The 15,307-nt window shown below is 39.2% G+C and overlaps 1 protein-coding gene across 1 annotated transcript in view; it reads left to right on the top strand.

Moving 5' to 3' along the window:
* The window catches only part of LOC149155342 (uncharacterized), a 73,937-nt gene extending 60,276 nt beyond the window's left edge, over positions 1–13,661 (top strand). Inside the window, exons 2-4 of the mRNA XM_089444401.1 lie at positions 8,572–8,694; positions 8,967–9,652; positions 13,534–13,661. Of these exons, the coding sequence (XP_089300527.1) occupies positions 8,572–8,694; positions 8,967–9,466 (623 nt within the window). The 3' untranslated portion in view covers positions 9,467–9,652; positions 13,534–13,661. The remainder of the gene's footprint in view (positions 1–8,571; positions 8,695–8,966; positions 9,653–13,533) is intronic.
* Positions 13,662–15,307: the final 1,646 nt, after the last annotated feature.

The following is a 15,307-nucleotide window of genomic DNA, read 5'->3' as shown; positions in this document are numbered from 1 at the left end:
GTGGGAGCGCGAAAGCTCTTGCACTTTGGATTTAGACAAAGAAGTAGAGCGCTGGCAGAATCGGTTGAACAAAGTAACAACGTTGAATTGCAACATCATGATTAGATCATTGTGTTGCGTAACAATAGAGGCCCGAGATATGCCAACATATGATGGATTGACAGTGGTGGATGAATTATTGAGCAAGTTTGAAAGTGTAGTACCAGAACAATAATGGTTCGATGCATTTAAGTGGGTGCTGCACACAACACCTACGCGCTAGTGGGGAACACATCAAGGAAATTTTGAGGACTGGTGCGGATGTAGAAGGATGATGCACCTACGATTTGGGAAATCGCAACTCCAGTGAGAAGGCAAATACGATGGACGAAATGACCCGTGCATACACCTCACAAAATGGACCAGGGCATACGGGGAAGAACCATAGCTTGAATGGGTGCATTTATTCTACCATACCTTAGAGGTCATACCCGTGAACTAATATAGTGAGATGGAACTCTGACATGATACAGGCAAATGAGATGTCTTGTGTGAGGGATTTTTGTTAACATTCACATTTGAAGACCGATGGTCGGATACTGTTGACGACGCACTACAACCAATAAAAGCTGCCATCTTCAAAATAACACAAGAGCCACTAGAAGTGCTTCAACCAGCATGGGCAACCTAGTTAAGCAGTGCCATCGAATGTTATAACATGCAAGTAGAGGAGGATGATGACGACCCCTGAAATATTAATATTCTAGAAACCGAAGGTTGTCATGAGGTTCGAGGACCATTAATTGAGGATACCGATGTCACCGTGCCACTAAAAACAAAGCGGGTAATCATTGGCACAGACGCAGAGCCGAAGTACGTGATGCTTGGGGACTATTGGGATGATCCTACAGTAGATAAGGTCGCCAAGTTACTCCGTGAATATCAAGACTTGTTCCTGACCAAAATCATGGACTTAAAGGGGATCATTGGCGACTTAGGGATGATGAAGATCAATTTGAAACCAGACGTGAAGCCAGTTAAGCAACGACCTTACCACTTGAATCCAAAGTACAAATAAAAGGTCCATGACGAATTAGACAAAATTCTTGCAGCCAGAATTATTGAACTAGTGGAAGAATCCAACTGGGTGAGTCCTATGGTAGTGCAGGAGAAAAAACAGAAGGGTGAAATTAGAATATGCGTGGACCTCAAAAAGCTTAACGACGCCTATGTTCACGATCTATTCTCGACACCATTCATAGATGAAGTATTGGAGAATGTGGGTAGTCAGGAAGCTTACTCATTCACGGATGGCTTCTCATGGTACCATCAGATCAAGATCGCGTCGGAAGATAGGAGAAAGACAACCTTCGCAACAAAATGGGGCTACTTTTAATACACCATTATGCCCTTTGGACTGAAGAACACGCCAGCGATATTTTTGTGCATAGTGGTGGCCGCATTCAAGGAATACATCCACATGTTCTTGGAGGTCTATCTGGATGATTGGAATATTTTTGGGTTAGTTAAACACCATATAGCGAGCTTACGTTTGATGCTGGATACTTGCTGTCGACACCAGATTATGCTGAACCTTAAAAAGTGCACCTTCCTCGTTCCGTTTGGAAACTTGCTAGGCCATGTGGTCTGCAAACAAGGCCTGATGGTGGACCCTGTGAATATTTCTATTATATTGAATCTGAAAGTGCCGTGAAGTGTCAAACAACTATGCGCTACTTTGGGGCACACTGGTTACTATAGAAAGCTTATCAAGAGCTATGCCCAAATAACAACGCCAATGGAAAAACTATTGAAAAAGGATGCTACATATTGTTGGAATGATGGTTGTATGAAAAGTTTGGATGTTCTCAAGGAGAAACTGGCATCCGCTCCCATCTTGGTCTTCCCAAAATGGGACGTGGAATTTCATGTACATGTTGATGCATCATGTATTGTGTTGGGATTTGTACTCATGCAGGAAGGCGCAGAAGGCGTGGATCACCCAATCGCGTTTACAAGTTGGTAGTTGTCCAAAGCCGAAAAGAAATACTCTACTACTAAGCACGAAGGGTTGGCAATGGTGTATGTACTCCAAAAATACCGACACTATTTACTTGGCGGGCACTTCAAGATGTATACCGATCATTCCGTGTTGAAATACCTAGTGAACAAGCCTGTGTTGGGGGGGCGCATATGCAGATGGCTGTTACTATTTCAAGAATATGACTTTGAGGTCATCATCAAGACGAGACGCCTAAATGCAGGACCAAATCACTTATCACGAATTGAGATAGGTGAGGAGCCAACAAATTTGGAGGAGGGACTACTTGATGCACAGCTCTTTGCAGCGCATGTCGTGGATGGCCATTTCAAAGATATAATCCATTTTTTAACCACAAGGACTACACCGAAGGAATACTCAGTCCAGCAGAAGAAGGAGTTGATGGTGTGCGCGGCGGACCTTTTTGTCATTGCGGGGCACCTCTACAAAATGGGAAACGATGAGATATTGCAAAGATATGTACCAGAGTTTGAACGAGGACAGATCCTCACGAAAGCACATGGGGGTGTTGCAGGAGGACACTATGTAGGACGTGCAACTGCATAAAAGATTCTTCGCACTGGGGTATGGTGGCTAAACTTGCACAAGGATTCGAAAGCGCATTGTAAGGCCTGTGATATATGTCAAAGGATGGGAAAACCATCAGGAAGGGACGAGATGCCATTAAATCCCCAAATGACACTGCAGCCGTTTGAGAAGTGGGCAATGGAATTTGTAGGCCCAATCAAACCCCAAGGAAAGACAGGTGCATCCTACATCATCACTGCAATAGAGTACCTGACACGATGGGTGGAAGCACAATCGATCAAGGATTGCATGGCTGCCACAATTGCAAAGTTTTTGTTTCAAAATGTGTTGACATGATTTGGCAACTATAAAATCTTAATGAGCGATCACGAAACACATTTCTTGAATGAAACGATCAGCACGCTCACTGAGGAGTTCCAGGTGTATCATCAGCAAAGTACATCGTACCATCTGCAAGCTAATGGGACAGTAGAAGCATTCAACAAAATACTAGACATGGTGCTGACCAAAGTATGTAAAGCGCAGCGAAATGACTGGGACCTCTGGATGCCTGCCATATTATGGGCATACAAAACTACGTGCAAAAAATTGATGGGTCAGACACCTTTCAGGTTAGTTTATGTCACGGAAGCTGTCATGTCGATGGAATACATTGTACCTAGTTTGCGAATAGAAACACTTATAAGCATGTTAGACCACGAAGCCTTGGAAGAGAGGCTTGCGCAACTAGAAGAACTCGAGGAAGAATGGTTTCTGGTGGGATTCCATTAGCAAGTACAAAAACAACATGAAAAAGCTTGGCGCGACTACCATATCAAGTTGTGCACCTTCAAGGTCAATGATTTAGTGTTGTTGTATGACAACAAGTTTGAGAAATTTCCTAGAAAATTCAGAATGCACTGGTTGGGACCATATGTGGTAAAAGAGGTTACAGATGGAGGCACGGTCCAGCTAGTCAAACTTAATGGAGAACCCTTCCCAGGAAAAGTCAATGGCAGTTGCCTGAAGCCCTACATGAGTGGGTCGACTATGTGACTAACTGACCAAAGCACATTCTTTGTGACCCGAGAAACCAGACAAGGGTGCAGGACTATAAACATAGGTACTAGAAGTCGGAAAGAAGTGACTCAAGTCAGAAATTGATGATTCAAAAATAGAAATGGAGCAGATATAGCTGATGTCAGAACGGTGCATTGCGGTCCTTCGCGTCGCGCAGACACAGTTGGATGGACTTCGTGCAAAGATTGCTGCACCAGCAGAATGACTTGGGAAGAGTCACAATGATTATGTTGGGGGGTTGTTGGGCAATGTATCCCCCCACAACATGATTTTGGGGCCTAAAGCCTGAGTTTTAGTTAATGTAATGTAAAGACCCTGCAAAATACGGGTGCGGAGCACGAGAGACCAGGATGAGTCATAGGGTTGTCTGCCCTAAAATAATGTAATTTAAATGTAAAGTTGTGTCAGCCTACCCATGGTCCATAGACCATGGGATTGTATAAATAGAGTGAGGCTCTAAGTGTAAAGACAGTTTTTGAGAAAAAGGAAGTAATAGATAGATGTGAAGGCATGGTTAGAAGATAGAAGTGGATCTGAAGTGTATTGGGTCGAGGTAGTAGGTATAAGCTCTGCAACTAAGTGTGCAGAGGCCTAGTAGAGTCCGCAGTTGAGTGCGCAGACCCCTGCATTTGAGTGCGCGGGCAGAGTCAAGTCTGTAATGAACTGAACTTGAAAAAGATTATTAATAAAGCTAAGTTGATTCGGCATATTTGCATCTATTTCGTAGATCTATATTTTGATGTTATGCATTAATGGTATCTATTTATTTATATGCATGCACTTGTATGAATGCTTATGTATGAATACCTTCTAATTAATTAGCAAATAGAACCTAATTAAGGGAGACTTGGGTAATTAACACTGGTCGCATTGCGGCTAGAGCTATGTAAAGGCAGTACCACAGGACGCAAGAAGCTCACTGGTGTGCATAACCTAGTAAGCACGAAGGTTGAATCGTGTACCTATCGCCCCATATCAGACATCCCTAGGGTGTGGAAACCTGGTTCCAGCACCCTCCCATACTACTTCGGGTGAGACCTCAATCCACGCTCCGCAGACTGTTGCTGAAAGGGCTAGTAGTACCAGGATTTGCTTGGCTAAATCACTTCTGAACCTGGGTCAGGCCCCACGTAGCCAACAACTCTTCAAAAATATCTGGTTGTTTGCCTAAGAGGTCCTCTAGCTCACAACCACTAAAGAAGAGGGAAGGTTAGCTATTTGAAGTGGTGGGGGTACTTGGAATTTTTTTCATAAGTTATCCCTATTCCTATGAGGCATGAAAGGGGTGTTTTTTTCTTTTTTTTTGAGTTTTAAACTACTAGCATAATTGAAAGAAAACAGAACTAAATTGCAACTATTTTTTGAATGGAACTAATTTCAAAATGAAAGAGATAAGAAAAGGAAGAAAGAAAGTAGAAATCACATCTACTCATACACCTCCTCGGAAATAGTGCGAAAAAGTGATGAGCACTAGTATTGCAACAAGGTTGCTGCAACTCCTGGGCCTACCAACTTTACTTTATCACCTGGGGTTCGTACAAACTTGGAGGTGACAATGTTGTATACACAAATATATGTAATTGGTATACTCTTTGTTACTACTAAGCTGGGGTGATAGACCACTAGGGTTTCTCAAACCAACCTTCTATTGACTAGAAGAAGTCTGATTACCAACTTGGAGAGGAGAAATTTACCCTATTTGGGAGAAAAGAAATATTGTCTATTGCAAGAAGGAAAGACTGAAATAAATGCTTGCAAAATAACATGAAATCCTCTATCTACTTGCTAACATAATTTTCTTGCAAAAGAACCCTACTTTAACTAATCTAAGCATGAAATCTGAGCTAGAGAGTACTAACTGTTGTGTGCATGAATAAATATAAATGCTAATCTTTCATGGTTCTTTGGTAGGGTTTGGTAGGGGAGACAGGTGTGGAGGAAGAGAAGTACAATGGTTTAGTTGGCTTGGACAGCAAGTGGGGACCTAATCCTAACTTTAGTGATGATTTTTCTCAATTCTGGCTCAAAATAGGCTGCCACAAGTTTTCCTACAGGATGTCTACAGGAAGTAATAGTTCACCTACAAGATCCCTTGTTTTACTACAGGAATAGGCTGAAAGCTTAGGGAATGGTCTAGAAGGTGGGATGGAGATTTGAAAAGGTGAATAAGGAGGGGATAAGGCATGGAACTAGTAGGCACTTACTTAGAACTCAAGCGACAACTTTAAGATGGTTGGATTTGTTCAACAGAAATGACAAGTTCTCCTCATAAGACAAGAATTCAAATTGAGACCTTAGTGAATTTTGGCAATCATGGGTGGATATGACTTGGCTAAGGCTAATGATATGAGGTCTCCCTAAAATTTAGAACCTCCTACAACAACACACATCATTCTTTGCATTTATACATAAATTCATCAAAAACAAGAAGGGTTTATTAAAATAGAAGAAAACATAGCTATCACCATTTACTTGCTAAGTTCATGCATGGAAGTTCGTGAAACCAATATGAAAGTGAGATGAAATCAGTGAAAAACCTAAGAGATTATAAATACCAATTTCACCTTATCCTATGAAACTGAAAGATAATGACCTAATTAGTAGGAAAACCCTAGATTACGCAAAAAGAAATAATATTGCCTTTTTGGGCTGTATGGGAAGTGTTCCTCAAACCATGATCCCTGAAAGGGAGAAATGAGGTGAAAACCACTTTCTGTCAGTCTTTTTGGAGTATCTTCTTATCACTACAATTCTACTGTTAGAACTATCAACAAATGGAAGCAAACTAATTAAATCTACCAATACTTGCAAATTAACAACACCAAAAACAGTTTAGCAACTAACTATGAGTATAACCTAAGTGTTTAGTCAATTTAGTGTCCTAAATTGCTTTCATGAACTATCAACTGAGGTTTGTAGATTGATGAAGTTTGATGCACTATATGTGCTTAGTTAACTTTTCTCTTACTTCGTTGTTTTGTATTTTATGTTTGTTTTGGGGGGTTTCTATTTTTTGATGTCTAAGAATATATAGTGTATGAGAGATTTAAATGGATCTAACAAGTTTTTAAAGAAAGGATAGGTTCCTAAGTTAGTCTAAACTCCTAAAATGGACTAAGAATCATTTTTAACCAGTTAGGACCTAATAAGAGAAACAGAGCATCTAGCTTATCTACCATTTAGTCTTAATCTACCATTTAGTCCTAATCCATGGATCTAATTTTTACAACCAAAAGTAATATTGATGTAGAAGGAAATTCAATTTTGGAACATGATAAAATCAATCTTCTTGAAATGATCTTTTGGAATGTCAAGTGATGCAACTTAGTAATGACCTGAAAACATAAAAGAAAAGATGACAGTTTGTAATACTAACAATATGCTGAGTAAGCTCAATCACTGCATGAACTAGATATTCAACCAATTAAGTTAGAATTGTCATCATTTCGAAATGGTTGTGAGAACATCTATTAATATAGTTAATTGATAGTTATATGCTAAAATGAGTAATCAAAAACAGTGAGAATCTAAGAAACCATGTATTCCATTTTTCATTCAATCATTTCTCATACAATATCTCAGAAGAATAAGACTCGCACAGTTGTGAATTTTATCCTCACACTTTGATTACAAATTGAAATGAAACAAAACTAAAGAAAATGAACTTGCAAAAAAAACAGAGTAATAGAAATTAAAATGAAAACAACAAGTATAAAACTCCTTTAGTTCAGGGCCCCTCTACAACTGATATGGCTGGATAACAGCGAATTAAAGATGCACTTTTAAACCACCATTGACAAAATAGAGTTTGTATTATCAACAAAATGAATTCTGAACAGAGTTTTGAACCAAAAGCCTGTAATCCTTCCTTAGCTTCCAACAACTTCTCGGTCTCATTTAACCAATATTTATAGAAAAGCAACATAATTTTTTAAGAGAAAATCTTGTTACAGGTGGCTTAATCCGAATCTTTCATGATTGTTTATAAAAAGACATGCTACAAATGGCTTAGTTCGAATTGTAATGAGATTGTTAGACTTCTGAACAGCTATAGGTGGCCTGATATGCATTAAATCCTCAACTCCTAATCAGCTACAAGTGGATTACTTCGCATTAACTCTTCAACAGAACTGTTAGACTCCTGATCAAATACGAAGTATCAAGAGTCCTACTGCTACTAGATAACGTATTTGACTCCATCTTTGACCAAGACTTTAGGCATGATTTTCTGTCGATATGGATCGAGTGAGTAGGATAGAATCCATGTAGAGATGATTCTAGAGATGCCCATGTGGCCCAGTTCTTCATTTGACACCTGTAACCTGTCAAACCATGAGAGTAGCTATGGAACCCACAGTTAGGTGCAGAATAGGTTGCATTCCGTAGCTAATTTTCAAAAATATATTAAAATAGCAAGAACATGAAAATATAATATGGTGATCATTTTAATGCTTTCCTAAGACAAAATCTAGCATTTATTATTGATTGGATATGTAGTCTTGTGAGAAATCAACAGAAAAAGGTGAGAACAAATGTCAAGGGGAAGGTAATTATAAGGTTCAACATACCCCCTGTTATCACTAACAAAATTTCAATGCCAAATGTCTTACATTTGTTTGATGGTAAAGCACATAAATCCTTTTAGCAGTTTCACAGCGCAACATGTTTAGGTGATTTCGTAGCGCATAATTCATATTTTGCACCGGCTGCGCTACGAAATTGGGGATTTGTTCGAATCCATAGCGCATCTCACCACAGCTGTCATATTTTCTGCAAGAATTTTACGGGGATAACATGTGCAAGGTCTTACATGTCAATCTTGACACGTGTTCTGTAGCCTTCAAATTTGATTGAGGAGCTAGGACAGGTAGATACCATTCTCTCGGATAAAACAGGGACCCTAACTTGCAATCAGATGGATTTCATTAAGTGCTCAATTGCAGGTACTTCGTATGGTGTTGTTGCAAGCGAACTTGAGATTGCAGCAGCAAAGCGGATAGCAAAGGATCTTAATGATCAGAGTTTGAATCCACTAGATGTCCAAAACTTTGATATTAAAAGCCAAGGTTTGAATGCATCAGAAAACAGTTTCAACAGCTCATGTTTTCAGGAGCCAGATATTAAACTGCGGATTGAGGGACCAGAGTCAACTGAAATCACTGAAAGACCTATCATCAAGGGATTTAACTTCAAGAATGACCAGCTTATGAATGGGAATTGGTTGAAAAAACCACATGTAGTTATGCTTCTATTATTCTTCCGCAATTTAACAATTGGCCATACAGTCATTCCAGCAAAAGACGCAAAGAGAACTAAAAAAAAGGGGTTTTCTGCTAAGTCCCACAGGTTGATGAACGTATTATCAAGGCAGTTGCCCTGGAGCACCGCAATGATGTTGATTCAGCTGTGGAACTTATCCTTAATGAGGTGGTTCCTAACCAAAATGATCAAATAGCTGATGCGGAACTTGATAGTGAGCGTGAAATTGTGGATGGTCCAATTACTGAGCATGACTATCATTCAGGTTCTGAGCAATTGGCACCAATTTCATCTCATTTATCTGTTTGCGGCTCTATATCTGATGATGATGCGTCTGAGGTGCCTGATGAAATCATATTGACAGATAAAAGATCAGATAGTGAACGCATTGTTGCTCATCTAATGCAAACTAAAATTAATGAAGAACATGCGAGCTCTTTATTGTCAGTTAATTCTTTGACTGACCAGGAAACTATTGATAGCATGGAAAAGAGTGCTTTTCTTGCATCAATGTTTTCACATCTACCTAATCAGTCCTGTGACGAAAACACCAACCAAACCTCTGGTTCATCAAGTTAGTTCAGCTCTAGTCAATCTCAAACTAGAATTGAAAACAAAGAATTCAGTCCTCATTTGGTTGATATGGGTGACATTAAAGGTGACCAGCTGTCTTGCAATGAAAAATCTTTAATACAGTTTGAGGATGGGAATATCCTTGAAGATGTCAATGTTGACAAATGTGGCAGCGATTCAAAAAGTACTGAGGTTAACTTAGTGGCAAAAAACTCTGCAGCTAGTAGTACATTTGTTTCGTGGTAAGGACAAATGAGTCCCAACTGAACTTTTCAGTTGTCGAGGGACTAATCAAATCTCTTAATAAAGCTGAGTCCTTCTATAAAGAAAGTATGGACAGTCTTCCTCTTATTTTGATAACTCATGATTCTGTTGGCTCATTTATCAGTGTTGAAGATGGTTCACTTTCGTGCAGTCAGGCTTCCAGCTCCAGTCAGATTGTAACTATTGATACATTGGAAGGTTTATTACTGAGGAGCTTTTTCAACTATCTAAAGGAGAAAGCTGGTTTGCTAAAGTAAATGGTGGTTGTGTTAAACATCCTAGATCAAAAGCTTTCGGTTTAAACAGCAGATCACTTCCAGATATTGAGCTTGGATCAAACAGAGACATAATTGCAGTTGCTTTGGCAAATCTAAAAAGGCAAGGAAGAAGTTAGGATTTGAGTTTGATGTAATTAGACCTGGAGAGAATGATATTAATGGCAGAATGTCATTGAAGAAAGTGTTACATGGAGGAATGGGCTATTTCTTTGTGGAGCACCTGATTCAGCTGGTCATTCTGGAAATCCTATTGCAACTGATAAAAGGAGAAATATATGTTTCTTGAAAAGTTGCAAGCAAATCTTTTCAAAACAATCAAAGGAGTAAGGTGCTTAAGCCATGAACATTGGCGATCATTTAGCCATGAAAGGAAGACTACGTCTTTTAAACAATTCAGCAGTTTCGTAGCGCGCTACGAAACTGCTGTAGGTGGTGTTTTCAACGCAGACAAACAGTTTGGTATTGAGAGCGGGAATTTTTGAAAGGGAGACACCTAAAGGATATGCAAGAGACCAGATGGAGTTACCATAGCCATTCAGATCAAGACAGGTGTACCTTAAAAGGGTGGAATATTTTAACTCAAGTTAAATTTCTGTTATAAAGCCACTTTATCACCGTTCAAAGGGTATTAAATTAGTTGCATATAAAGAACTTTTACCTGCACACATGTCCATTGATGCAGCCTCCAACTCAACAGGAACGTGGCAGTGTTCTATATTGTGGGTTATTAAAGGCTAGAAGACATGCTGCTGTACATTCGAGCAATTTGAGGCAAACCAAGGACCGACAAATAGGAGCAGTTTCCTATATTTCAGGGTATTGGAAAACATGTTACATTAAAGGCCAGCAAGCAACTACAGACACCTATCACAGCCAAACTAAAAGAGACCACTTGTCAGAGAATGAGCCTGTTTTCTCCTTTTTCTCGTAGGAGCACCATCTTGATTATAATAAATGCTATTTTCAGCATGATGTCGAATTAGAATCCTAATTGTTTTAGGACTTTAGAGCTGTCAATTTGTAGTCTGCTGTATTTATTAGTTAGTTTCAAATGTTAGCAGGTGTCATCATAGGCAGAATTAGAGTTCCCCTCACGCTGGAGGAGGAACCTCAATTAGGTAAAAGAGCTCTATATATAGCTGGAACATCTATGTAATGAGGGTTGGATATTTTATAAAACAGAGGACTGTTTTGGCTTATGTAAAAAACAGAGTTCAGTAATATAAATGACTGTTTTACTTCTCAGGATTCATAAGGGATTTTCTTGTTCAGAATGTGTGATGGTATATTTTCTTTAGTGTTCTTTTACAGTTGTACAAATGCATAATCATTCAGAATTCATTGATCATGCTCTGACTTCCTGTATGTCTTTGTAAACTGTGGTTTTATATAAGTGGTATTCTGAACATCCAAATGCTAAATGCCCTGACTTCTATGTAAGGCATCGTCATTGTTTGCTGTAGTATGTTTGACTCCATAGGCCCAATGGAAACTTATGTAATGTTCGTCTAGCCTTCATTATTTGTCAATGTTATTCACAAGAGTTAGCCATCTTATTAATAGTCAAAATCAATAATCCTTTGAGAGAGCCCTCTCAGGCTAAGGAGGCTAAGCCTTAGTCAAAAGATTGGTGTGAAATAGTTACTTGAAGTCTTCCTGGGTTGCAGCCTTCCAGGGCTTGATTTTGAGATAACATTTTGGTGCGTCTGCTGGGAGCCTGAAGTCTATTCATTCCCGAAATCAAGAGGTTGAACTTCTGAAGGTAGCAGGAGCTCAGAGATCATTTTGAGGCTGCAAAACTACCTTGGCGACTCCACACATCGAATAAGGAATTGGAAGGTGACTCCATTGCTAGAAGATCAGTAGCTTGATGAAGTTTCAAGATGAATTCCATTGCAAGAATGAATGCCAGGTATGCTCCTATAAATCCCTTATGAATCCTGAGAAGTAAAACAGTCATTTATATTACTGAACTTTGTTTTTTACATAAGCCAAAACAGTCCTCTGTTTTATAAAATATCCAACCCTCATTACATAGATGTTCCAGCTATATATAGAGCTCTTTTACCTAATTGAGGTTCCTCCTCCAGCGTGAGGGGAACTCTAATTCTGCCTATCATGACACCTGCTAACATTTGAAACTAACTAATAAATACAACAGACTACAAATTGACAGCTCTAAAGTCCTAAAACAATTAGGATTCTAATTCGACATCATGCTGAAAATAGCATTTATTACAATCAAGATGGTGCTCCTACGAGAAAAAGGAGAAAACAGGCTCATTCTCTGACAAGTGGTCTCTTTTAGTTTGGCTGTGATAGGTGTCTGTAGTTGCTTGCTGGCCTTTAATGTAACATGTTTTCCAATACCCTGAAATATAGGAAACTGCTCCTGTTTGTCGGTCCTTGGTTTGCCTCAAATTGCTCGAATGTACAGCAGCATGTCTTCTAGCCTTTAATAACCCACAATATAGAACACTGCCACGTTCCTGTTGAGTTGGAGGCTGCATCAATGGACATGTGTGCAGGTAAAAGTTCTTTATATGCAACTAATTTAATACCCTTTGAACGGTGATAAAGTGGCTTTATAACATAAATTTAACTTGAGTTAAAATATTCCACCCTTTTAAGGTACACCTGTCTTGATCTGAATGGCTATGGTAACTCCATCTGGTCTCTTGCATATCCTTTAGGTGTCTCCCTTTCAAAAATTCCCGCTCTCAATACCAAACTGTTTGTCTGCGTTGAAAACACCACCTACAGCAGTTTCGTAGAGCGCTACAAAACTGCTGAATTGTTTAAAAGACGCAGTCTTCCTTTCATGGCTAAATGATCGCCAATGTTCATGGCTTAAGCACCTTACTCCTTTGATTGTTTTGAAAAGATTTGCTTGCAACTTTTCAAGAAACATATATTTCTCATTTTATCAGTTGCAATAGCATTTCCAGAATGACCAGCTGAATCAGGTGCTCCACAAAGAAATAGCCCATTCCTCCATGTAACACTTTCTTCAATGACATTCTACCATTAATATCATTCTCTCCAGGTCTAATTACATCAAACTCAAATCCTAACTTCTTCCTTGCCTTTTTAGATTTGCCAAAGCAACTGCAATTATGTCTCTGTTTGATCCAAGTTCAATATCTGGAAGTGATCTGCTGTTTAAACCGAAAGCTTTTGATCCAGGATGTTTAACACAACCACCATTTACTTTAGCAAACCAGCTTTCTCCTTCAGATAGTTGAAAAAGCTCCTCAGTAATAAACCTTCCAATGTATCAACAATTACAATCGGACTGGAGCTGGAAGCCTGACTGCACGAAAGTGAACCATCTTCAACACTGATAAATGAGCCAACAGAATCATGAGTTATCAAAATAAGAGGAAGACTGTCCATACTTTCTTTATAGAAGGACTCAGCTGTATTAAGAGATTTGATTAGTCCCTCGACAACTGAAAAGTTCAATTGGGACTCATTTGTCCTTACCACGAAACAAATGTACTACTAGCTGCAGAGTTTTTTGCCACTAAGTTAACCTCAGTACTTTTTGAATCGCTGCCACATTTGTCAACATTGACATCTTCAAGGATATTCCCATCCTCAAACTGTATTAAAGATTTTTCATTGCAAGACAGCTGGTCACCTTTAATGTCACCCATATCAACCAAATGAGGACTGAATTCTTTGTTTTCAATTCTAGTTTGAGATTGACTAGAGCTGAACTAACTTGATGAACCAGAGGTTTGGTTGGTGTTTTCGTCACAGGACTGATTAGGTAGATGTGAAAACATTGACGCAAGAAAAGCACTCTTTTCCATGCTATCAATAGTTTCCTGGTCAGTCAAAGAATTAACTGACAATAAAGAGCTCGCATGTTCTTCATTAATTTTAGTTTGCATTAGATGAGCAACAATGCGTTCACTATCTGATCTTCTATCTGTCAATATGATTTCATCAGACACCTCAGACGCATCATCATCAGATATAGAGCCGCAAACAGATAAATGAGATGAAATTGGTGCCAATTGCTCAGAACCTGAATGATAGTCATGCTCAGTAATTGGACCATCCACAATTTCACGCTCACTATCAAGTTCCGCATCAGCTATTTGATCATTTTGGTTAGGAACCACCTCATTAAGGATAAATTCCACAGCTGAATCAACATCATTGCGGTGCTCCAGGGCAACTGCCTTGATAATACGTTCATCAACCTGTGGGACTTAGCAGAAAACCCCTTTTTTTTAGTTCTCTTTGCGTCTTTTGCTGGAATGACTGTATGGCCGATTGTTAAATTGCGGAAGAATAATAGAAGCATAACTGCATGCGGTTTTTTCAACCAGTTCCCATTCATAAGCTGGTCATTCTTGAAGTTAAATCCCTTGATGACAGGTCTTTCAGTCATTTCAGTTGACTCTGGTCCCTCAATCCGCAGTTTAATATCTGGCTCCTGAAAACGTGAGCTGTTGAAACTATTTTCTGATGCATTCAAACCTTGGCTTTTAATATCAAAGTTTTGGACATCTAGTGGATTCAAACTCTGATCATTAAGATCCTTTGCTATCCGCTTTTCTGCTGCAATCTCAAGTTCACTTGCAACAACACCATACGAAGTACCTGCAATTGAGCACTTAATGAAATCCATCTGATTGCAAGTTAGGGTCCCTGTTTTATCCGAGAGAATGGTATCTACCTGTCCTAGCTCCTTAATCAAATTTGAAGGCTACAGAACACATGTCAAGACTGACATGTAAGACCTTGCACATGTTATCCCCGTAAAATTCTTGCAGAAAATATGACAGCTGTGGTGAGATGCGCTATGGATTCGAACAAATCCCCAATTTCGTAGCGCAGCCGGTGCAAAATATGAATTATGCGCTACGAAATCACCTAAACATGTTGCGCTGCAAAACTGCTAAAAGGATTTATGTGCTTTACCATCAAACAAATGTAAGACATTTGGCATTGAAATTTTGTTAGTGATAACACCCCCACTACAAAATCATTGCATGTCCTCATGCAATTTGCCAAAAATGTGAATTTTTCTTCTCTAATGCATTTGCTCAGACACTTCTGCTAGTACATCCAATTTTCTTCTTTTGCTCTTCTTTGAAGTGACTGTCATTCTAGGTTTCCTCATAAGAAGCTTGTATTTGAGGTTGATGACTATTCTGTTCAGACTTCTATTCTTCCTCTTCAACTTCCTATTTTTCTTATACCACAACCCTAGATGTAGAATGGTATTATCATGAATAGCCTTGTCCAATTTACTTTGTTCCCTCAAGGTTTCATTCTCCTTCTTGAT

Source organism: Pinus tabuliformis, chromosome 9, assembly GCF_031772625.1.
Source record: "Pinus tabuliformis cultivar Carrire ecotype Pingquan chromosome 9, CPIR1, whole genome shotgun sequence".
Lineage (NCBI taxonomy): Eukaryota > Viridiplantae > Streptophyta > Pinopsida > Pinales > Pinaceae > Pinus > Pinus tabuliformis.
Note: the sequence above shows the minus strand (reverse complement) of the source record. Positions and strands in the feature narration are given on the sequence as shown.